General features: G+C 39.3%; 1 protein-coding gene across 1 annotated transcript in view; it reads left to right on the top strand.

Moving 5' to 3' along the window:
• Window positions 1-23436, top strand: part of TTN (titin) — a 311267-nt gene that overhangs the window by 110546 nt on the left and 177285 nt on the right. Inside the window, exons 97-122 of the mRNA XM_075117654.1 lie at window positions 3077-3364; window positions 5566-5658; window positions 5780-6062; window positions 6433-6616; window positions 7048-7137; window positions 7238-7505; window positions 8024-8305; window positions 8589-8867; window positions 8966-9247; window positions 9361-9639; window positions 10210-10497; window positions 10657-10935; window positions 11024-11302; window positions 11394-11672; window positions 12334-12621; window positions 12781-13068; window positions 13662-13952; window positions 16358-16645; window positions 18552-18644; window positions 18766-19051; window positions 19434-19617; window positions 20049-20138; window positions 20239-20506; window positions 22472-22681; window positions 22783-22860; window positions 22969-22995. Coding sequence (XP_074973755.1) covers window positions 3077-3364; window positions 5566-5658; window positions 5780-6062; window positions 6433-6616; window positions 7048-7137; window positions 7238-7505; window positions 8024-8305; window positions 8589-8867; window positions 8966-9247; window positions 9361-9639; window positions 10210-10497; window positions 10657-10935; window positions 11024-11302; window positions 11394-11672; window positions 12334-12621; window positions 12781-13068; window positions 13662-13952; window positions 16358-16645; window positions 18552-18644; window positions 18766-19051; window positions 19434-19617; window positions 20049-20138; window positions 20239-20506; window positions 22472-22681; window positions 22783-22860; window positions 22969-22995 — 5844 coding nt within the window. The remainder of the gene's footprint in view (window positions 1-3076; window positions 3365-5565; window positions 5659-5779; window positions 6063-6432; window positions 6617-7047; window positions 7138-7237; window positions 7506-8023; window positions 8306-8588; window positions 8868-8965; window positions 9248-9360; window positions 9640-10209; window positions 10498-10656; window positions 10936-11023; window positions 11303-11393; window positions 11673-12333; window positions 12622-12780; window positions 13069-13661; window positions 13953-16357; window positions 16646-18551; window positions 18645-18765; window positions 19052-19433; window positions 19618-20048; window positions 20139-20238; window positions 20507-22471; window positions 22682-22782; window positions 22861-22968; window positions 22996-23436) is intronic.

The following is a 23436-nucleotide window of genomic DNA, read 5'->3' as shown; positions in this document are numbered from 1 at the left end:
TCTTTTTGCGGGTACAGAATAACACGGCTGCTACTCTGAAATGTGAGTTTTGTATCTCAGGACAGAATTGAGCCCAATAGGTCTATTGCTTTCAACTTAAAACTAATAATATAATACAAAATAGTGATGATTTCCTGCAGACATCTACATTTCCTTTAGAACAGTAGTACAGAAAATTTGTTGCTATCAATACATATTAGTAGCAAATAATAACCCGAGGCTGTACATGCTATGGCAATTATATAAATTTGAGACCATACTCAGAATATTTGTTTACTAAAGTGTGACAGATTTTTCCAGGACAATGTCAGCATTTTTCAAAAATAGCTGAAAACATTTAGCTACTAATGCAAGAGTTTCTCTTTACTGTCCTTTGGGATCTTTTCTTGCTTATCTTGTATGCCTAATTCTGATTAATTAGATGTCTGTGGAAGTCCATATCCTTAATATGCATTCCTAGCATTTTACTGCTTAAAATGTATTTTTTTGAATAATTTATTTAGCTTTTAGCAAACCTAGTGCAAATACATTCCCTACTCCATTGCATGTGTTTCTCTGTGTTTGTGTTTCTTTTCTCTTTTCCACACTGTAATTTGATGTGTGTCCTATGTTAAAGTAATAGTAATGACTAGATTACTCATAAAAATGAGAATTAAAGTTTTTAACAATGAAAAAGTGTTCTGGCCAAACCTTTAGTGGTATAAATATATGATGTTCCATTATATTCATCAAATATTTACTCGTCTTTTCAAGTTGTGGCAGTTTTGCTATGCAAAGAGTGCAGCTTTTCCTTTTATTGTTGGAAGGATCAGAACAAATCTATCTATATCTAAATTTGTACAGTGAGAGAAGTTTGCTGTGGTAGTTTGGGATTGGGCAGTAATTGTTGTTGTAGAACAGAATCATAGCAATTTAGGGCTGGAAGGGACCTTGAGACATCATCAATTCCAGCACCCTGTGCTGTGGCAGGAACAGGTAAATCTTGACCATCCGTGACCGGTACTTGTTCAGTCTGTTCTTAAAACTCTCCAGTGATGGAGATTCCACAACCTCCCTTGGAAGCCTCGTCCACAGCTTACCTACTTTTATAGCTACAAAGTTTCTCCTAATATCTACCCTAAATATTCATTGCTGCAACTTAAGCCCATTACTTCTTGTTCTACCCTCAGTGGACATGGAGAACAATTGATCACTGTCCTCTTTATAACAGCTCTGAGCATATTTGAAGACTACTATCAGGTTCTTCCTCAGTCTTCTTTTTCAAGACTAAACTTGCCCATTTTTAAAAAAAATTTCCTCATAGGTCAGGTTTTCTAAACCTTTTATTATTTTTGTTGCTCTCATCCCACTCTCTCCAATTTGCCCACATCTTTCCTAAAGTCTGATGCCCAGAACTGGACACACTACTCTAGCTGAGGCCTCACCAGTGTCCCATAGAATGGGACAATTAGGTCCCAGGTTTTACATAGGACACTCCTGTTAATAAACCCCAGAATATTAGTCTTTTTTGCAGCTGCATCAGATTGTTGACTCATATTTAATGTGTGATCCCCTATAATCCTCAGATCCCTTTTAGCAGTAGTATCATCTACTCAGTTAATTCCCATTTTGTAGTTGCATATTAGATTTTTCATTCTTAATTGAAGTGCTTTGCACTTGTCTTTATTGAATGTTATCTTGCTGAATTCAGACCATTCCTCCAAATTGTCAAGGTTGTTTTGAATTCTTATCCTGTCCTTCAAAGTGTTTGCAACTCCTCCCCAGGTGTCATCTGAAAATTTTATAAGCATATTCTCCACTCCTTTATCCAAGTCATAAATGAAAATATTTAATAGTACTGGGCCCAGGATTGACCCCTGCAGGCCCCACTAGATAGGCCTTCCCCATTTGACAGTGAACCACTGATAACTACTTCTTGAGTTTGGTCTTGAGTAAGGTGTGCTCTCACCTTATTGTAAGTGCATCTAGACCACATTTCCCTGGTTTGATTAGGAGAATATCATGTGTGACTGTATCAAATCAATCAAATAAAATCAAGATGTATCACATCTACTGCTTCTCCCCATCCACTAGCCCAGTAACTCTGTCAAAGAAGGAAATTAGGCTGGTATTGGCATGATTTGTTCTTAAAAAATCCATTCCTCATAACCCTATTATTTTCCAAGGGCTTACAAATTGATTGTTTAATAATTGTTCTATTATCTTTCCAGGTATCAAAGTTAGGCTGACAGGTCTATAATACCCCAGGTTCTCATTATTCCCTTTTTAAAGATAAGGAGTATGTTTGCCTTTCTCTAGTCTTCTAGGACCTCACAAATCCTCCAGGAGTTCTCAAAGACTCACACTTTCCTTTTTCTTTCTCTTGATCCTAAATTATTAATTATTCTCCTCTTATAGAACCGATATCTCTTCCTAGGTGTAACTCATTTTTTGACTTAGCCTTTCTGATTTTGTTCCTATATGTTTCTGCTATCCTTTTAGCAATTTGTCCAGGTTTCTACTTTTTGTATGATTCCTTTTTGATTTTCAGATCATTAAAGAGCTCTGAATGGAGCCATACTGACCTCTTACTATTCTTCCTATATTTCCTTCGCATCAGGATAGTTTGAAGTTGTGCCTTCAATATTGTCTCCCTGAGAAACTGCCATTTCTCCTCAACTCTTTTTTCCCCTGGATATTCTTCCCATAAGACCATACCGACCAGTACTCTAAGTTTTTTGTTGAAGTCTGCTTTTATTGAAGTCTTAGCTCCTGTGCTTTAGTTATTTTAATATTCTTCAAGAATGAGTGCCAAATAATTACTGCATTGATAGAAGATGGAATACATAAAGTTCTTTTCTTGCATGCTTGTGAAAAAGTACTTTCTTCATACTATTTTATTTTCTAATACTATGCAGCATTAGTATTCTCTGAAACCAGACCTGTATGTATCAACACACGTAGATTATCATTCTCTTATTTGTACATATGACTGACTTGTTAGAGTCAAGATTTCATTTATTTCTTGTGTTTCTCTCTCATGTTCATAACACACATTTCTTTCTTGATTATTTACTAAAATATTTTCCAATTCCAGAACCAAAAAAGCCACCAGTGTTTGACCAACCTCTTAGACCCACGACAATAGCGGAAGGAGATATTTTGCAGCTCAGCTGCCACGTCCAGGGATCACAGCCAATCAGGATTCAGTGGCTGAAGGCTGGGAGAGAAATAAGAGCTTCAGATAAATGCAGCTTTAGCTTTGCTAATGGAACAGCTGTTGTGGAACTCACAGCAGTTACTAAGACTGACGCAGGCGAATATGTGTGCAAAGCTACAAATGTAGCTGGAAGTGACTCTTGCAAGTCAAAAGTGGCAGTGAAAGGTACAGTAAAAGAGAAAAATCAGCTTGCGATGGCAATTCAAACCAAAACTACAATGATCACACCTTTGGTTTCTGTGAATTAAGTGGTTCATAATCAAATAGAAAATAACCAGTGTCTATGTTACTTCATAAAATATTACATAATCTGAAATACTGGCCTAATTGTAGCATTATATTTAATGATAATTAATATAACACCATAAATATACAATGTATACATTAGGGGGCCTGTGTTAGAGGGCTTATTCCTTCATCCTCTCATTTCCCTGGTCCTTCTCGCATGAACAGAGAGCAACAATACCCGAAGTCCAAAGGTGCAAACAATTCTATGTTTATTGGGGTGAACTTCCAGCAAGCATGATTCCAGTTTCCTTCCTTAGTGTCCCCCTTTCCAGCTCTGACACCACAGAGCCTTACCTGTGTCCCTGTTCCCATTCCCCCCCCCCCCGCTTAGCAAAACATGATTCCAATTTCCCCACTCCCATTGCCTGTTCCCATTCCCACCCTCCTTACTTCCTGATTGACTGCAGACTATATAGTAAAACTTGAGTTCTGTTTAGCTATACCTTAACCAATCACTTTCCTGAAATTTAACTAACCAATCCTAACATATTGTAACATGATTATTTAACCAATTATATCCCACCACCTTAATTAGTTTACACCCAGCAAAATTAATTATACAGCAGACAGAAACAATCACAGAACCAGACAGAGACCATGCAAATAAACAATAGCAAAGGGGGAACTATAATGACAAAACAATACAGAAGTGAGGATTTCACAACTACATCTATAAAGACATACGGGTTTCCCAGCTGTGTCTATTGATAAGTGAGTTCTTAGCGAACAGAAAACTATCAAACTAAACATCCTCTAGGCTCTTCCCTTTCTCTGGAGGTGATAGATCAGATCACCTTTCTAACAGCCCCAGATGGCCTTATTTCAATGTGACTACTTTGGAATGTGAGGATGTGACCATTCGCTTCCCAGCTTATGGCTGCCTCTGCCGCTTAGCCAGAGATCTTAGCCTAAGAACAGGGCCTCAGACTGTCACAGTAAGAGAAGACCCTTACACCATCAGACAGTGATTTTGATTCTTTCTTTTATACCTCTATAACTAGCTAAGTGATAAGAATACACCTAAATTCTTAGAGTATAGGCCTTTACAGACAGGCCCGAATATCTATATCCTAACAGCCTGTGTCAAATGAACCCCACCCTGAGGGTTTAGAATTTAACCTTGCAGATAAAACAAAGCCTTTGAGGCAAGACCAAGCTGACAGAGTAGGCTCCAGTCTCTAGAGCATGCATGCTCCATGGGGAAGATGGGGGTCTAGGCATGTCTTGTAGGACATTACTAAGGGAATTTGGTATATTGTCAGGGAGAGTGCTCCAGGTCTATGTGTCACCATAAGATACAGCAAAGTCTGGAGTGAGCCAGCCAGAAAGATAGTACAGTAAGGAAGAAGGCTGGGGAGCGCATTAAGAACAAATTCTTTGCCCAGCTCAGAGGCAGCAGTGAAATTAGTTGGGCTGGGCTATCTCAGCTTCAACCCACACTGCCCTCTCACTCAATTGAAACTAATACAGTTTGGCGATGAGACTCTCTCTCTCAAATATTTATACCCCCATCACTATTGCATCTGAGCTCTTCACAGTAATCAACATATTAAGATAGCACCACCCCTGGAACAGAGGCAGCAGTGGGCCTAGAAGTCGCTCAGACACTTTAATCTTCTAGCTGTAGGCTGATGATAAAACTAAGACACCTTGTAGACCAGGCCTTGAAGAAATGAACACCAAAGAGAAGCCCCTTGTTACTGTCCTGTGTGGAAGCTGCTGGATAATAGCTGATGAGAACTTTTGAAAATCAGGCCACTTATTTATGTGTCCAGCTGTGGATTTAAGAGCCTAAATTAAAGTCATCCATTTTTGAAAATCTTAAAGTCTGATTCTGATTATGTTTACTTCCATATAAATTTTACACGGTGTGACAGAGATAAGAATAAGCCTTACAGTGTCTGCTTCCATCTTAGGAAATCAGATGATAACTTATTGAAAGTCAACGGAAAGTACTTGGCATTTTTTCTTTCATACATGCACTGCATATGCTGCTTTAGTAAATGGATTCAGCTACAATAAAAAATATTCCCATTCAGGGGACTGAAAAATCTTAATTCCTTAAACCTATTTTCCAGAAAAACCAGCAGCTGCACCAGCAGCTAAGAAAGCACCAGTGGATGGAAAGCTGTACTTTATCTCAGAGCCTCAGAATCTCAAAGTTATGGAAAGTAAGCTTGTTCTTCCAAAAATATGTCATCTTCTCTATTTGTTGTATTAGTTGTATGACGATATCTCCTGCTGTCTTACACATGTGAAAGATGAGCTGCTTGATTTTGTATTTTTCTATAGAGAGTGTTGCAACGTTTCTTGCTAAAGTTGGAGGTGATCCAATCCCAAATGTTAAATGGACTAAGGGAAAGTGGAGACAACTCAACCAGGGAGGTCGTATTTTCATCCAGCAGAGAGGAGACGAAGCCAAACTAGAAATAAAGGATGCAACAAAAACTGATTCTGGAATGTACAGATGTGTAGCTTTTAATGAACATGGTGAAATTGAGAGCAGTGCCAACCTACAAGTTGAAGAACGAAGGCAAGAAGTAATTGAAGGAGATCTGAGAGCAAAACTGAAGAGGTAGGCATAAGAATCTTTTCTAGATCACTCTGTAGTCTCTGCAGCGGGGGATACTTTAATTATATCTCTGATCCAGATGTAATTATTAGTATTCATAATATATTGAACAGGTTGACACCAATTATATATAGGCCTTAATCCCACCAAGACTTACTCATATCAGTAGTCTTCCAGTTAGCTAAAAATCCCCTTGAGTCATGAGTAGCGAGCACTTATGTGCCTAATAGTTTGTCGGACAAAGCCCCTCCAGCACTAACCTGAAGGCTCGCTCTACACCAAACAATTTTAAGCAGACTTGGTTACCCAAAGGATTCTCCTAGAAAGAAGAAATATTGTGCATGTTTTCTAATTATTCTCCTTACTTAAATAGTACTCCAACCAAAAAGAAAGAAGAGGAGGAAGAGAAGCCTATTGATATCATGGAACTTCTCAAAAATGTTGATCCCAAAGAATATGAGAAGTATGCTCGCATGTATGGAATTACAGATTTCCGTGGCCTCCTGCAAGCCTTTGAGCTGCTAAAGCAAAGCCAAGAGGAAGAAAGTCATAGATTGGTAAGACCTAGTCAGACTGTGGCATTGGGAATGTTAAGAGTAACATGGTTTCTGGCAACAGGCTTGATATCCTAGCTGTGACATTGCTGTATGCATAAGAGATTCAGATTCCAATTCTATCTTGTCTCACTCTCCGAACTCCCAGCATGCTCAAGCACTGGGTGAGGCAGCGTTCCTACCAACATTGACCCTTCTGTCCAAGTAAGTCCTGTCCCCATCTCTTTGCCCAAAGGATCTTGGTGACATGGAACCTGTAAGATGGGCTGGTGAGGAGGTTAAAGTGAGCTATGGGTTTGCAGAAGGTTCAGTTAGAGAGACACACGACTCTCCAGATTTGTTATCAGGGAGGGAGGGACAGATATAAACACATGGATCCTAGCTATTTCCCAATAGTGTTACTTCATGTTAAATCATGTCATGTCTTTCCACAGGAAATTGAGGTCACAGAGAGAGCTCGCAAAGAAGAACAGGAATTTGATGAACTTGTATCATTTATTCAACAAAGACTCACACAGACAGAGGTGACATGATGGCTTTGACTTGATAGTCAAGTATTTAATCACATAATAGGAAGTGTGATCTTGGAATGATGACTTAACCTTTTAAATTCATATTTTTCAGCCTATCACACTCATCAGGGATATTGAAAACCAGACCATTTTAGCAGATGAGGACGCTGTCTTTAAATGTGAAATTAAGATTAATTATCCAGAAATCAAACTCTCCTGGTACAAAGGAACTCAAAAATTGGATTCTAGTAACAAGTATGAAATAAAAATTAAAGGTGATCGGCACACACTCAGAATCAGGAACTGCCAACCTGCAGATCAGGGGAATTTCAGAGTTGTCTGTGGTCCACATATTGCAAGTGCCAAGCTAACTGTGATTGGTAAGTGTACATTTAAAGTTTCTATTTGAAAGTAATTTACACTCTTAGTTTAATCTGATGCCTACTAAAATATATATTTTAACCTGCTAATAGACCCTGCAGTTGAACGGAATCTTCATGATTCTGCTTTCAAGGAAGGACGCACATGCACCCTGATTTGTCAGTTCTCTATCCCAAATGCCAAATCTCAGTGGTATAGAAATGGAAAAGCCATTAAGATAGGAGGGAGATACTCAATACAAGTCTCAGATTTCTTACCTTCTTTGTTTGCATTCACAACACAATTTTCTTTCTTGATTGTTTTCTAAAATACTCTCTTTTTCAAGCTATGTTTTCATTTTTGTCATGCTGCTACCACGTACATCACTGGCTACTGTAAATTCACATTTTGTAGATATTTCTACCACTCGCCACACCCCAAAGTCTGTGCTTTTGATTAGATAGTTCATTCATTTAAGCATTTTAATGGATCAGTGCAATTTTATGTATCATGTTTATCCTTTTCTTTGGTTTTATAGAACCACCAAGCATTATAACAAAGCTAGACTCCTCTAGAGTTGTGAAACAGCATGATTCCTCTAGATATGAATGCAAAATAGGCGGCTCTCCAGAAATCAAAGTCACCTGGTACAAAGATGAAACTGAAATCCATGATGGTGAAAAATACAGAATGTCCTTCATTGATTCCATGGCAGTCATTGAAATGCACAATCTCCGTGTAGAAGACAGTGGTGACTACATTTGTGAAGCTCGCAATGCAGCGGGTAGTGCAAGCACCAGTACCTCATTAAAAGTGAAAGGTCAGAACCTCTGTCTGTCTTTCTGTCTATGATTTCTCCACTTTACTTGCGGTTACAGAGTAAAATTATTATCTTTAGTCAGATAGGTGAATACAAACATCTCGGAATGCAGGAAACATATCTTAGCAGTGTGCTATGACATGAAAGCCATCTCTTATTGTGACTCATATCTTTACTCTTCCATTATCAGTCCAACATAGTGATACAATTTACTGTTTAAATGTTCTTTTCTCTATTATGTCCTGAACTGAATTAACAGAAACCCAAATTTCTGTTTTCATAGCACCCCCTGCTTTCAGCAAGAAACCCCATCCAGTTGAGACTTTGAAAGGTTCAGATGTCCATCTTGAGTGTGAACTTCGGGGCACTCCTCCGTTCCAGATTTCCTGGTATAAGGACAAAAGAGAAATTAAAAGTAGCAAGAAGTACAAAATCATGTCTGAGAACTACCTTGCTAGTATTCACATCCTTAGCGTGGATGCCGCAGATGTAGGCGAATATCAGTGTAAGGCTGTAAATGATGTGGGAAGTGACACTTGCATTGGCTTTATAACTCTAAAAGGTTGGTATAATGATTTACACATCAGTTATATTCCTAGCATCCTCTCATTCTCCGCACTCTCCTTGTGGTTTTAACATGACGTATCTTCTCTTCACCAGCACCACCCATTTTTGTGAAGAAGCTCAGTGATTTCACTGCTGTAGTTGGAGACCCAGTTGAGCTGCAGGCCACATTAGAAGGATCCCAGCCCATTTCTGTTCTGTGGCTGAAAGACAAAGGGGAAATCATTAGAGAAAGCGAAAATCTTTGGATTTCCTATTCAGAAAACATTGCAACTCTACAGATTGGAAATGTGGAACCAGCCAGTGCTGGAATATACATCTGTCAGATCAAAAATGACGCTGGAGTTCAGGAGTGCTTTGCCACTCTGTCAGTTCTAGGTTGGTAACAAGGAAACAAAACAATACAGAATGATATTTTAACCTCACTTAACAAACTGATTGCATCTCCTGTCCTGTCATCAAACATGGCTGTGATTTGCATCTCATTTCAGAACCTGCAGTCATTGTAGAGAAGCCCGGCGCAATGAAAGTCACCTCTGGAGACTCTTGTACTCTAGAATGCACAGTGGACGGCACACCGGAGCTTACTACTAGGTGGTTTAAGAATGGGAAAGAGCTGTCTACTAATCAGAAATACAAAATTAGCTTCTTCAACAAAGTGTCTGGGCTTAAGATCCTCAATGCAAGAGTAGAAGACAGTGGGGAGTATACTTTTGAGGTGAAAAACAGTGTTGGTCAAAGCAGGTGCACAGCTTCAGTGCGTGTTTCAGGTTAGTTGATTAATATGTGAATTATCTTCGATTCTTACAATTTCTTTAAAACGTATTACACAGCACGCTGCCTCCTTCGGTGTCATGTCATGCTGCTGCCACTCTGGGAAGACTCACTGCTAATATGACCTTAGGCACCCTATGTGGGCCCGCTAATGTTGTGGAGATCATGGAGGCAGGGAGTCGGTTGAACCATTTTTCACCCGTCACGAAGAGGAGGCTGTGGCTTGGGCTCAGTCTCATCAACTGAGTCTGCCTGTCCCAGATGGTGCAGTACTGTTCTTCTCCTTATGAGGAAGTATTGAAAAAATTAAAAGGAGAGAGGTGACCCTCAAAAGGGGTAAGCAACAGCTTTAGAGAGTATCCTCCAACCCGTTCTTATCTTCTCTCAGTACCTCAGGTCTTGGGGGGAGGGGGGAGCGGGGTGTGGACTATACGCTTCTTAGTATTCGCTGACACCAATTCAGATGTGTGAAAGGAAACTGTGATGTTTCTGCTAGATGCCTGGAAACCATCTTCTTTTTAAGTTATAATGCTGTAATATTTATAGCTGTGTTTTATCCTATACAGATCGCATTATACCGCCTTCTTTCACAAGAAAACTGAAAGAAGTTAATGGTCTCTCTGGTTCTTCTGTTGTGCTGGATTGCAAAGTGTCTGGGTCACCACCTATTTCTGTTTCCTGGTTCCATGACGGACATGAGATTGCTAGTGGAGACAAGTATCAGACGACCCTTACAGACAATACTTGCTCTTTGAAAGTGAACACATTAGAGGAATCCGATATGGGAACTTATTCATGCACAGCTACTAATATAGCTGGATCTGATGAATGCAGTGCATATTTGACTGTTAGAGGTTAGTATCCAGGACAAGATGGAGGTTTAAGATATAAAATACTTTCTTTGCTGGCAATTTATGTTTTTGGCTCTGTCACATGATTCTAACCACCGATATTTTGTACAGGAATATTTTACGCTTCATCAAAGTGCACTTCTCTTTTATGTTTGTCTTTAGAACCTCCTTCTTTCATGAAGAAACCTGATCCCCTGCAAGTTTTATCTGGGGCAAATATAACTTTTACCAGTATCCTAAAAGGCACCCCTCCACTAGATGTTAAATGGTTCAAAGGTAGCATTGAGCTAGTACCAGGACATAGATGCAACATCTCCTTGGAAAATTTGGTTGCAGAACTGGAGCTGTTTGATGTACAGCCACTACAAAGTGGAGATTACACCTGTCTGGTTACTAATGAGGCTGGCAAAATTTCTTGCACAACACAGCTCTTTGTAAAAGGTTTGTCAGGCTGGAAATTTCACACGTTCCTCTAAAAAAATCTCTTGGTGTCATCTTTTAACATTTATCTTCATATCATTCACTATAGAACCAGCCAAATTTGTGAAAAAAATGAATAATCTCAATGTGGAGAAAGGAAAACCATTAATTCTGGAATGCACATACTCTGGTACCCCTCCGATTGCAGTCTTATGGAAGAAAAATGGATACAAAGTAGTTCATTCTGCAAAATGCAGCATCACCACCACAGAAACATCTGCCATTCTGGAATTTCCCAGAAGTAAAATAGAAGATCAGGGGCAGTACACTTGCCACATTGAGAATGATTCTGGGCAAGATAATTGTCATGCTGCAGTCTCAGTATTAGGTGTGTCCTCATTCCACAAAGAATCTTTTTTATACTAATGGTCATTGTGGTATTTAAATTTTGTTACTAATGATGTGTCTTTGTTCTTTAGAACAACCTTATTTTGTTACACGCTTGGAACCTGTTCAGGTGACAGTTGGGGATTCTGCATCATTACAATGTCAAGTTGCTGGCACACCAGAAATTATTGTATCATGGTACAAAGGCGATACAAAACTAAGAGCAACTCCTACCTCTAAAATGTACTTTAAGAACAACGTTGCCACTTTGGTTTTCAGCCAGGTGGATAGTGGTGATAGCGGGAAGTATACCTGCAAAGCAGAAAATAGTGTTGGAGAGGCTTCTTCATCAGCTTTGCTTTCTGTTCAAGGTGAATATTTCATGTTAAAGTATAAAAGTTTACTTTCTTTGGGTGTGGTATTTCAGGAAAGAAAAGTCTTTTTTCAGAAACACCCAGTGCCTTTACACGGCCAGTTAGAAACTACCCATGTCAAGAGGCCCTGCAGCATTTATTAGCTTTCAGTAGCAAAGGACTGGCTGGGAAGAAATTCCCATGAAATTATCCTGTGCTCTCTCTAAGACATAGAGGCGTCTGTGTCTTCCCTTTCAGTTTAGGGCATGTCCCGAGTTATTCTTCTAGCTCTTTACAATGTAGAAAATGTGAGACCATTGTTCAAACATTAAGCCTAAGTTCTGCCTTCATTTACAACTTCGGAACATGGACTTCAATGAGACAGGAAGGGTGCAAGTGGTTGTACTCTTACTAGCATCCCTGGGCAGAATCCTCTCTTCACACCAATCCCCAAACTAAATGGTCTAGCATATAATCTCTTTGATCTTTTGTGGGCCTCTTACTGTTTTATATTAGGCAAGTTGGTTAAACACAATAACTGGATGGTCCAGTGTCGTCTTGCAAATCTACCCAAACTAAATCACAATAGAGTATCTTCTTAGGCAGTGCTTACTGGAGTGTTCACCAAAGCTAGATAACTTCCCAAAGCTTTCATTGTGTAATACTTCTTTCCTTGCAGAGCGTAAATTTCCTCCTTCATTTACTCGAACATTGAGAGACATTCATGAAACTATTGGTTTACCAGTTACATTTGATTGTGGCATAACTGGCTCAGAACCTATTGAAGTATCCTGGTCTAAAGATGGTGTACATATCCGAGATGGCTACAATGTGCAAACCTCCTTCTTAAATAATGTAGCAACTCTCCAGTTTTTGCAGACTGACAAGAGCCTTGCCGGGCAATACACTTGTACAGCTTCCAATGCTATTGGAACTGTTTCTTCCAGTGCCAGGCTCGTGCTTACAGGTTGGTTGGTTATGAAATAATTTCCCTTTAATGTCACCAGGTCATTTAAAATTTCCATCTTAACTTGAAACAATAAGTGCAACATTTGTTTAACAATATGGTTTAAACTAATTGAGCTTTTAAAAGCTATACATGTTTTTGTGTTTCTTTCATCCTTAGAGGGGAAGAATCCTCCATTGTTTGACATCCCAATTGCACCAGTGGATGGTTTTGCTGGGGAAAGTGTTGACTTTGAGTGCCACGTATCAGGAACACAACCAATTAAGGTCACTTGGGCAAAAAATAACCAAGAGATACGGACTGGACGAAAGTACCAGATTAGTTATGTAGACAACATAGCTTATTTGACAGTTCTGAACATTGACAGTGCAGATTCTGGAACCTATACATGCCATGCTAGCAATGAAGTTGGAAAGGACTCTTGCGCAGCTCAACTTAGTATTAAAGGTATTGCCTGATCCATGTGTATGAATTCCTTTATATCTAAAATAAATAAGTCATCTTGTTGCTAGATAAGTTTGAGACCATCTTTTCAATATATGGATTAGAAAATGTATATTGAAGTATCTATTTGGAGGAATTGAAAGGTCTTTGAAAGAAAGTGTGGGGAGAATTGTGGAGAGGAGATAATGTTTTCTTTAGTCTACTTTTCTTTGAAAGTTTACAGACCTTTTCATTTTAAATGGTTTGTACAAAATCTGCTTTGCTCCTTGTAACTTATATATAGGGTCCTGATTTTGTTTAAAAAAGGCATTTTTCTTAAAAGCAGTACAAGTATTTTTTTTATAACTTTTTAAATAGTAAAACTCTACATCCATTTACACAGTGTGGTATTTTCCTGTTCCAAGAATGGTGTTCTCTGCATACTTTCTGTTAAAAAAAAAAAAAAAAAAAAAAAAAAAAAGCACTGTTTGTGTATGCAGACTGGTTTTTTTTTAACAACATATAGCAATTAAAGGTATTTCTTGAAAAGTCTTCTACTGAATATTTGATCTTAAAATTTATTTTTTTAATTTAAGGAGTATGTTCATTTCTTGCAGAACGAAAAATTCCACCTAGTTTTACAAAGAAGCTATCTGAAATAGTAGAAGAAACAGAAGGGAACATCCTTAAACTTGAGGGCCGTGTTTCTGGTTCTCAGCCTCTGACCGTTGCTTGGTATAAAAACAATCAAGAGATCTATCAGAGTCCTAATTGTGAAATATCATTCCTAAACAACACCATACTTCTGCAAATTAAGAGCACACGGCAGGCAGATGCTGGCTTATATACCTGCAAAGTGTCCAATGAAGCAGGAAGTGTATTGTGTACATCTTCCGTTGTTATTAAAGGTTAGTTAATTTCATATTTTGCCTCACTGTGGTGTTAGTTTTCTTTATCAACATGTTAGCTGTCAAAATATGCCTTCCGTAGCTAATCAGATAATTCTCTCTAGGAGTCTTTAGGCCATATATAATTGTGTTTGAACAATATTAATTCAGTACAGTTTACACAATGATATAATGGCCCCAATTCCTGCTTTAGATACACAAGCACAACTCTGAGCTCTGTATTTCAGGATAGAATTTGGGCATAGTGTTTCTATTCCTTTCACCTTAGAATACAGCACAAATAGTATACAACAAAATAGTGACTGCTTTCCTGTAGCTTTCTATATTTTATTTAGAGAACAGTATTACACAAACCTTGCTGTTATCAATACATATTTGTTGCAAATAATAACCCAACACTGTGCATGCTATGAATGGTTAGAGGTTTGCAATATGCCATTTTTTACCTTTTTTTAACATAATTTTTTTACGTTTTTACATAATTCCTGGTAATTAAACAAATTCCAGACCACACCTGGAATATTTGTTCTCTAAAGTGTGACAGATTTTTTTGGGGGACAATGTCAACACTTCTCAAAAATAGCTGAAAATATTTAGTTATTAATGCAAGAGCCAGAACCTTTTGGGGGGGTTTTGTTGTTTTTTACTTTTTGCATACTGTCCTTTGGGACCTATTTTGCATACATAATCCTGATTTATCATATATCTTTGGAAGTCCATACCCTTAATATGCATTCTGAGCATAGTACATAATGTGTTTAGAAAGCATGTTGTGAATTATTTATCTAGCTCTTAACAAGTGTCGTGCAAACACACTGTCTACTCCATTGTATGTCTTTTTCTTGTACTTTTGTTTTTTTCCTCTTTTCCCTCATGCAATATGATGTGTGTCATACTTTAAATAGTAATATCTAGATTACTCATAAAAATGAGCCTATGCTGACACTTCGTTTGAATCTCCATTGGGGTTTTGCAGGGAGCTGCATGGAATGAGCAAAGTAAAATGTGCATGAGATGGTTTCGTTTTGGCCCATATTTACACCTGTGCAACTCTCACTAAAACTAACTATTTTGTTCATGCCTACCTGAGGGCAGAGTTGTGACACACATGCTCTGCAAATGCATGATTGCCTACCCCTAAGCAAAGAAATATTTTAGTGGGTCCAACACCCTGGCTTGGTTTTCAAAGGTGCTGAGAACCTGCATTGCCTGGTGATTTCATATGGAATCGTGGGTGCTCAGCTCCTCCATACATCAGGAGCCATAGGGATAAACCTTCTGTCCCTGACAAATAGGACAACCAAACTGAGGAGTAGCCAAGTTACATGTGGCTGATCTCTAGTTGGGGCCAAAAATACCTCAGGCCATTTTATCTTCCTGTATTTGCAATCCTGATTTTCCAAACTCATCTGCTAATGTATAAGATCAGGATGGATTGATCTTCTACTCTTCCCATTATTTTGCCTTTTATATTATGTCAAACAATATTGTGAGATATTATGTGATGTCACCCAAGACATACATTTAACAGACAGTAGAAATTTAAAACCTGTAATACTGGTTTCTTTTTGCCTACATTAATGGCAATAAATTTGCTCTCGTATCTTTTCCACCAAACTGATCGTCACTGGTCCACACTCTTGCAGTTGAGTGCATCCAGGATGGGATTGAGTTAAACCACAAAAGCAAGTAATTAATTTGACTTTCTAGCTTAAAGTCAGATTAATGTTGCTTTAAGATTTTGACGATGATGAGGTAACTAGTTATATCTGGTGTGAACTATGAATTCAGATTGTAAAAACAGATCAGCCTGAACATTTAGTGATATAAAAATGTGAGGTCCCGTAATATCCGTCAAATCTCTACTCATTTTCTTTTCATGTTATGGCAGTTTTGCGATGCAAGATGTGCAGCTTTTCCTTCATTGTTGGAAGGTTCAGAACAAATGAATCTATATCTAAATTTGTACAGCCAGGGCAGTTTGCTGTGGTAAAATGAGTTGAGCAATCATTACTTTTGTAGTATATTGCATTGTTTGGTCTTATAAAAAGTGCTTATGCAATATTTGAAGAATAGCAGTGGTGCTTTAGTTGCTTTAGTATCCTTTAAAGAAGGAGTACAAATTTAAACTACTGCTTTGAAAGAAGATGGAATACAGAAAAACCCTCTTCTTGCATGCTTGTGAAAAAGTACATTTTCCATACTATCTTTTCTAATACTATGTAGTATTAGTATTCTCTGAAACCAGACCTGTATGTATCAACACACGTAGATTATCATTCTCTTATTTGTACATATGACTGACTTGTTAGAGTCAAGATTTCATTTATTTCTTGTGTTTCTCTCTCATGTTCATAACACACATTTCTTTCTTGATTATTTACTAAAATATTTTCCAATTCCAGAACCAAAAAAGCCACCAGTGTTTGACCAACCTCTTAGACCCACGACAATAGCGGAAGGAGATATTTTGCAGCTCAGCTGCCACGTCCAGGGATCACAGCCAATCAGGATTCAGTGGCTGAAGGCTGGGAGAGAAATAAGAGCTTCAGATAAATGCAGCTTTAGCTTTGCTAATGGAACAGCTGTTGTGGAACTCACAGCAGTTACTAAGACTGACGCAGGCGAATATGTGTGCAAAGCTACAAATGTAGCTGGAAGTGACTCTTGCAAGTCAAAAGTGGCAGTGAAAGGTACAGTAAAAGAGAAAAATCAGCTTGCGATGGCAATTCAAACCAAAACTACAATGATCACACCTTTGGTTTCTGTGAATTAAGTGGTTCATAATCAAATAGAAAATAACCAGTGTCTATGTTACTTCATAAAATATTACATAATCTGAAATACTGGCCTAATTGTAGCATTATATTTAATGATAATTAATATAACACCACAAATATACAATGTATACATTAGGGAGCCTGTGTCAAATGAACAGTAGATCCCCACCCTGAGGATTTAGAATTTAAGCTTTGTGACAAAGTTCCTCCTCTACCTTGGGGGGTCTTGCGCTTATTGGCGGATTTGCTCACCTCAGAGATTCACAGCAGCCCTCAGTTTGGCCGTTTTTGTGAACCCACAGTCCAGGTCAAATCTTCCTGTGTCTGATCAGTAGTTGGGAGGTTTGGGGGGAACCCGGGCCCGCCCTCTACTCTGGGTTCCAGCCCAGGGCCCTGTGGAATGCAGCTGTCTAGAGTGCCTCCTGGAACAGCTCTGCGACAGCTACAACTCCCTGGGCTACTTCCCCTTGGCCTCCTCCCAACACCTTCTTTATCCTCACCATAGGACCTTCCTCCTGGTGTCTGATAATGCTTTTACTCCTCAGTTCTCCAGCAGTACGCCTTCTCACTCTCAGCTCCTAGTGCCTCTTGCTCCCAGAGCATACGCGCCACAAACTGAAGTGAGCTCCTTTTTAAACTCAGGTGCCCTGATTAGCCAGCCTTAATTGATTCTAGCAGCTTCTTGATTGGCTGCAGGTGTTCTAATCAGCCTGTCTGTCTTAATTGTTTCCAGAAAGTTCCTAATAGTTCTGGAACCTTCCCTGTTACCTTACCCAGGGAAAAGGGACCTACTCAACCTGCGGCTGATATATCGGCCTTCTATCACTCTCTTATAGCCATCTGGCCCGACCCTGTCACACCTTGCAGACAAAACACAGCCTTTGAGGCAAGACCAAGCTGAAAGAGTGGGCCACAGTCCCTAGACCATGCATGCTCCATGAGGAAGATGGGGGTTTAGGTATGTCTTGTAGGACATTACTAAGGGAATTTGGTATATTGTCAGGGAGAGTGCTCCAGGTCTATGTGTCACCATAAGATACAGCAAAGTCTGGAGTGAGCCAGCCAGAAAGATAGTACAGTAAGGAAGAAGGCTGGGGAGCGCATTAAGAACAAATTCTTTGCCCAGCTGAGAGGCAGCAGTGCAATTAATTGGGCTGGGCTATCTCAGCTTCAACCCACACTGCCCCCTCACTCAATTGAAATTAATACAGTTTGGGGATGAGACTCTCTCTCTCAAATATTTATACCCCCATCACTATTGCATCTGAGTTCTTCACAGTAATTAACATATTAAGGTAGCACCACCCCTGGAACAGAGGCAGCAGTGGGCCTAGAAGTCGCTCAGACACTTTAATCTTCTAGCTGTAGGCTGATGATAAAACTAAGACACCTTGTAGACCAGGCCTTGAAGAAATGAACACCAAAGAGAAGCCCCTTGTTACTGTCCTGTGTGGAAGCTGCTGGATAATAGCTGATGAGAACTTTTGAAAATCAGGCCACTTATTTATGTGTCCAGCTGTGGATTTAAGAGCCTAAATTAAAGTCATCCATTTTTGAAAATCTTAAAGTCTGATTCTGATTATGTTTACTTCCATATAAATTTTACACGGTGTGACAGAGATAAGAATAAGCCTTACAGTGTCTGCTTCCATCTTAGGAAATCAGATGATAACTTATTGAAAGTCAACGGAAAGTACTTGGCATTTTTTCTTTCATACATGCACTGCATATGCTGCTTTAGTAAATGGATTCAGCTACAATAAAAAATATTCCCATTCAGGGGACTGAAAAATCTTAATTCCTTAAACCTATTTTCCAGAAAAACCAGCAGCTGCACCAGCAGCTAAGAAAGCACCAGTGGATGGAAAGCTGTACTTTATCTCAGAGCCTCAGAATCTCAAAGTTATGGAAAGTAAGCTTGTTCTTCCAAAAATATGTCATCTTCTCTATTTGTTGTATTAGTTGTATGACGATATCTCCTGCTGTCTTACACATGTGAAAGATGAGCTGCTTGATTTTGTATTTTTCTATAGAGAGTGTTGCAACGTTTCTTGCTAAAGTTGGAGGTGATCCAATCCCAAATGTTAAATGGACTAAGGGAAAGTGGAGACAACTCAACCAGGGAGGTCGTATTTTCATCCAGCAGAGAGGAGACGAAGCCAAACTAGAAATAAAGGATGCAACAAAAACTGATTCTGGAATGTACAGATGTGTAGCTTTTAATGAACATGGTGAAATTGAGACCAGCGTTGAACTTCAAGTTGAAGAACGAAGAAAGGAAGAAGTAATTGAAGGAGATCTGAGAGCAAAACTGAAGAGGTAGGCATAAGAACCTTTTCTCGATCACTCTGTAGTCTCTACAGTAGGGGATGCAATTGTATCTCTGATCTAGAGGCAATTAATTAATATTTACAACATATTGAACAGATTGACACCATTTATATATAGGCCTTGATCCTACCAAGGATCCTACCAAGGATCCTACCAAGACTTATTCATATCAGTAGTCTTTCAGTCACTAAGAATCCCCTTGAAGTCATGAGCAGCGAGCACTTGTGTGCCTAATAGTTTGTCGGATAAAGCCCCTCCAGCGCTAACCTGAAGGCTCAAACGATTTTAAGCAGACTTGGTTACCCAAGGGATTCTCCTAGAAAGAAGAAATATTGTGCATGTTTTCTAATTATTCTCCTTACTTAAATAGTACTCCAACCAAAAAGAAAGAAGAGGAGGAAGAGAAGCCCATTAATATCATGGAACTTCTCAAAAATGTTGATCCCAAAGAATATGAGAAGTATGCTCGCATGTATGGAATTACAGATTTCCGTGGCCTCCTGCAAGCCTTTGAGCTGCTAAAGCAAAGCCAAGAGGAAGAAAGTCATAGATTGGTAAGACCTAGTCAGACTGTGGCATTGGGAATGTTAAGAGTAACATGGTTTCTGGCAACAGGCTTGATATCCTAGCTGTGACATTGCTGTATGCATAAGAGATTCAGATTCCAATTCTATCTTGTCTCACTCTCCGAACTCCCAGCATGCTCAAGCACTGGGAGAGGCAGTGTTGCTACCAACATTGACCCTTCTGTCCAAGTAAGTCCTGTCCCCATCTCTTTGCCCAGAGGATCTTGGTGACACGGAACCTGTAAGATGGGCTGGTGAGGAGGTTAAAGTGAGCTATGGGTTTGCAGAAGGTTCAGTTAGAGAGACACACGACTCTCCAGATTTGTTATCAGGGAGGGAGGGACAGATATAAACACATGGATCCTAGCTATTTCCCAATAGTGTTACTTCATGTTAAATCATGTCATGTCTTTCCACAGGAAACTGAAATCACAGAGAGAGTTCGAAAAGGAGACCAGGAATTTGACGAACTTGTATCGTTTATTCATCAAAGAGTCACACAGACAGAGGTGACATGATGGCTTTGACTTGATAGTCAAGTATTTAATCACATAATAGGAAGTGTGATCTTGGAATGATGACTTAACCTTTTAAATTCATATTTTTCAGCCTATCACACTCATCAGGGATATTGAAAACCAGACCATTTTAGCAGATGAGGACGCTGTCTTTGAATGTGAAATTAAGATTAATTATCCAGAAATCAAACTCTCCTGGTACAAAGGAACTCAAAAATTGGATTCTAGTAACAAGTATGAAATAAAAATTAAAGGTGATCGGCACACACTCAGAATCAGGAACTGCCAACCTGCAGATCAGGGGAATTTCAGAGTTGTCTGTGGTCCACATATTGCTAATGCAAAGCTAACTGTGATTGGTAAGTGTACATTTAAAGTTTCTATTTGAAAGTATTTTATCCTCTTTAATTTAACACTCAGATATCTGCTAAAATATGTATTTTAACATGCTAACAGCACCTGCAGTTGAACGGAATCTTCATGATACTGCTTTCAAGGAAGGACGCACATGCACCCTGATTTGTCAGTTCTCTATCCCAAATGCCAAATCTCAGTGGTATAGAAATGGAAAAGCCATTAAGATAGGAGGAAGATACTCAACACAAGTCTCAGAGAAAATCCACAAACTAATCATCAAGGATGTTAGAACAGAAGACCAAGGACAGTATACCTGCAAGCTTCACAATATAGAAACAACTGCAGATCTAACCATTGAAGGTTTGTAAACAGATGGAAATCTCTATTTTATGGTTTCTTGAAAGAGTTTCTGGATGCTCCGTTAACAGAAGATGGACCTGATGGGAAATTCTGCTGATCCATTCCTTTGAAGGAGATACCACTGCCAGGATAACCTAATAATATTTTATCTGTGTAATTAATATGACCCATTACTCTGAAACACTTAGATCTGAGTTATGTTTATCCTCTTTAGTCTCCTCTTTCTGAGATGTTCATATTTTCCTGAGATTTCAAACTTCCAATATGCCTATACACCAAGCATTCTTTATCTTTTCTTAATTGCTTTAATGACTTCTCTTGAATACTTCTCACAATAATCGTGTTGTGGCAATACTCTTGTGTCTTCTTAACTTCACTCCTAAATGGAGCACTTCACAGGAGATAGAATGATGAATACACATTTCTTTGTATTTCTTTTTTCTTCATTTCCTTTTTCAGTATCCTAGTAGGTGTCTGTTGTTTGTTTTACAGAATATTATATACATTAACTCCTCACTTATAGTCGCCCCATTAATGTTATTTCGTTGTTACATTGCTGATCAATTAGGGAACATGCTCATTTAAAGTTATGCAATGCTCCCTTATAATGTTGTTTGGCAGCCACCTGCTTTGTCCACTGCTTGCAGAAAGAGCAGCCTGTTGGAGCTAGCTGGTGGGGGCTTGGAACCAGGATGGACCGGCAGCCCCCCATCAGCTCCCGACTCCCCTAAATTCCCTGTGCAGCAGCCGCCCAGCAGACTATCAATTGCAGGCAGTTCAGCTGTCCCTCCCACCACTGCCCTGTGCTGCTCCTGCACTCTGCCTTGGAGCTGCTCCCGGGAGCCTCCTACTTGCTATGCAGGGGGGGGATGAGGGTGTCCCCCTCCCCCCTGCTCCTGCCTCCCACTTACCCCATCTCCATACAGCAGTGGGGAACACGACAGGGCTCAGGACGGAGGGAGCTTGCTAGCAGCAGCTGCTGTCTCAACTTGTTGATCTACTTAAAAAGGCAATGTACTTAGAGTGGGGTCAGAGTACTTAAAGGGGCAATGCACATCTCTCTCACACACACAAGGGTGTGAGTCTGTGTCTCTGTCTCTGTCTGACATGCTGTCTCCCCTCCCTCCAATTGTGCTGCCTTGTAGAGTGTGAGGCTACATTAACAACAATGTGTTAACCCTTGAGGGTTCAGCCAACTGCTTGTTCATCATTTAGCAGTAAGGCATTCCCTGGGAAATATCCCACCCTCTTCCACCCTCTGACTTCACCATCTCAACCACACTTCACAATCATCGTTGCTGTGTACAGTATTTAAATTGTTTGTTTAAAACTTATACTGTGTGTGTGTGTGCACGCGCGCGTATATGTATATATATATAGAGAGAGAGAGAGAGAGAGTCTTTTGTCTGGTGGAAAAAAATTCCCTGGAACCTAACCCCCACATTTATATTAATTCTTATGGGGAAACTGGGTTCTCTTAACATCGTTTTGCTTAAAGTCGCATTTTTCAGGAACATAACTACAAAATTAAGCGAGGAGTTACTGTACAAACAAAGGTCTATTGCAACAAGGCTAACTAATATATTTTTGTTTTGTTTCCAAACCAGCTGAGCCCATTCAGTTCACAAAGAGCATACAGAATATAGTGGTGAGTGAACACCAGTCTGCAACCTTTGAGTGTGAGGTTTCATTTGATGACGCAGTTGTGACATGGTACAAAGGCTCCATTGAACTGAGGGAGAGTCGTAAATACAGCTTTAGAAGTGAAGGTCGCTGTCATTATATGACTATCCACAATGTCACTGCACAAGATGAAGGTAACCTTAATGGGATGTTTCCATTGTCACTGTTTTTTCTCATTGTTTGTGTTTTTTAATGATCAACATGAGGTATATATCAAAATGCTTTCATATTCCAGGTGTGTATTCTGTAATTGCTCGTCTTGAACCAAGAGGTGAAGCAAGAAGCACTGCAGAGCTCTATCTGACAACCAAAGGTTAGTGCATGTAGTAAACAGGTTTGAGAGTGTAGCTATGGACAAGAGCTGAAATTGTGTGCTGGAGAGCGAAAACATTCTAAATACAAATCTATTGTTTTTTTGCAGAAATGAAACTGGAAGTGAAGCCACCAGGTAAAGAAAAAATTGAGAACATATTTATGAATCATCTGGCACTGATTTAATTTTGTGTCCTCCTTTATTTTTTGCTTTTGAAACCCTTATTTCTGGATTTGGTTTTAGTACACCAAGGCTAATATGCTGAGAAGGAATTTCCAGATCTATAAAGGAAGATTATTCCCATAGGCAGCAATTGTGAATGTTGTGACGATTCCACAATTAGTGAGGAATTTCTGGGCCTGGGGTCCTCTTGCACATTAAGGGAAGCCAACTTCCCCTCTTTCCTTGGGGCTGAGAGTGGACAGTTAATTGGGCATGGACTTCCAATGCAATATAGTGAAGATTAGGGAAGAGGTAAAAAAACAACCAATCAAATAGACAAACAACATATCATAGACAAGGAAAGTGATCATTCTAATTATACTTAATAATCTTCCTTTCTGTGTGTGTGTGTGG

The sequence above is a fragment of the Caretta caretta genome, chromosome 11 (assembly GCF_965140235.1).
Source record: "Caretta caretta isolate rCarCar2 chromosome 11, rCarCar1.hap1, whole genome shotgun sequence".
Taxonomy (NCBI): domain Eukaryota; kingdom Metazoa; phylum Chordata; order Testudines; family Cheloniidae; genus Caretta; species Caretta caretta.
The sequence above is the reverse complement of the archived record's forward strand: the minus strand, read 5'-3'. Positions and strand labels throughout refer to the sequence as shown.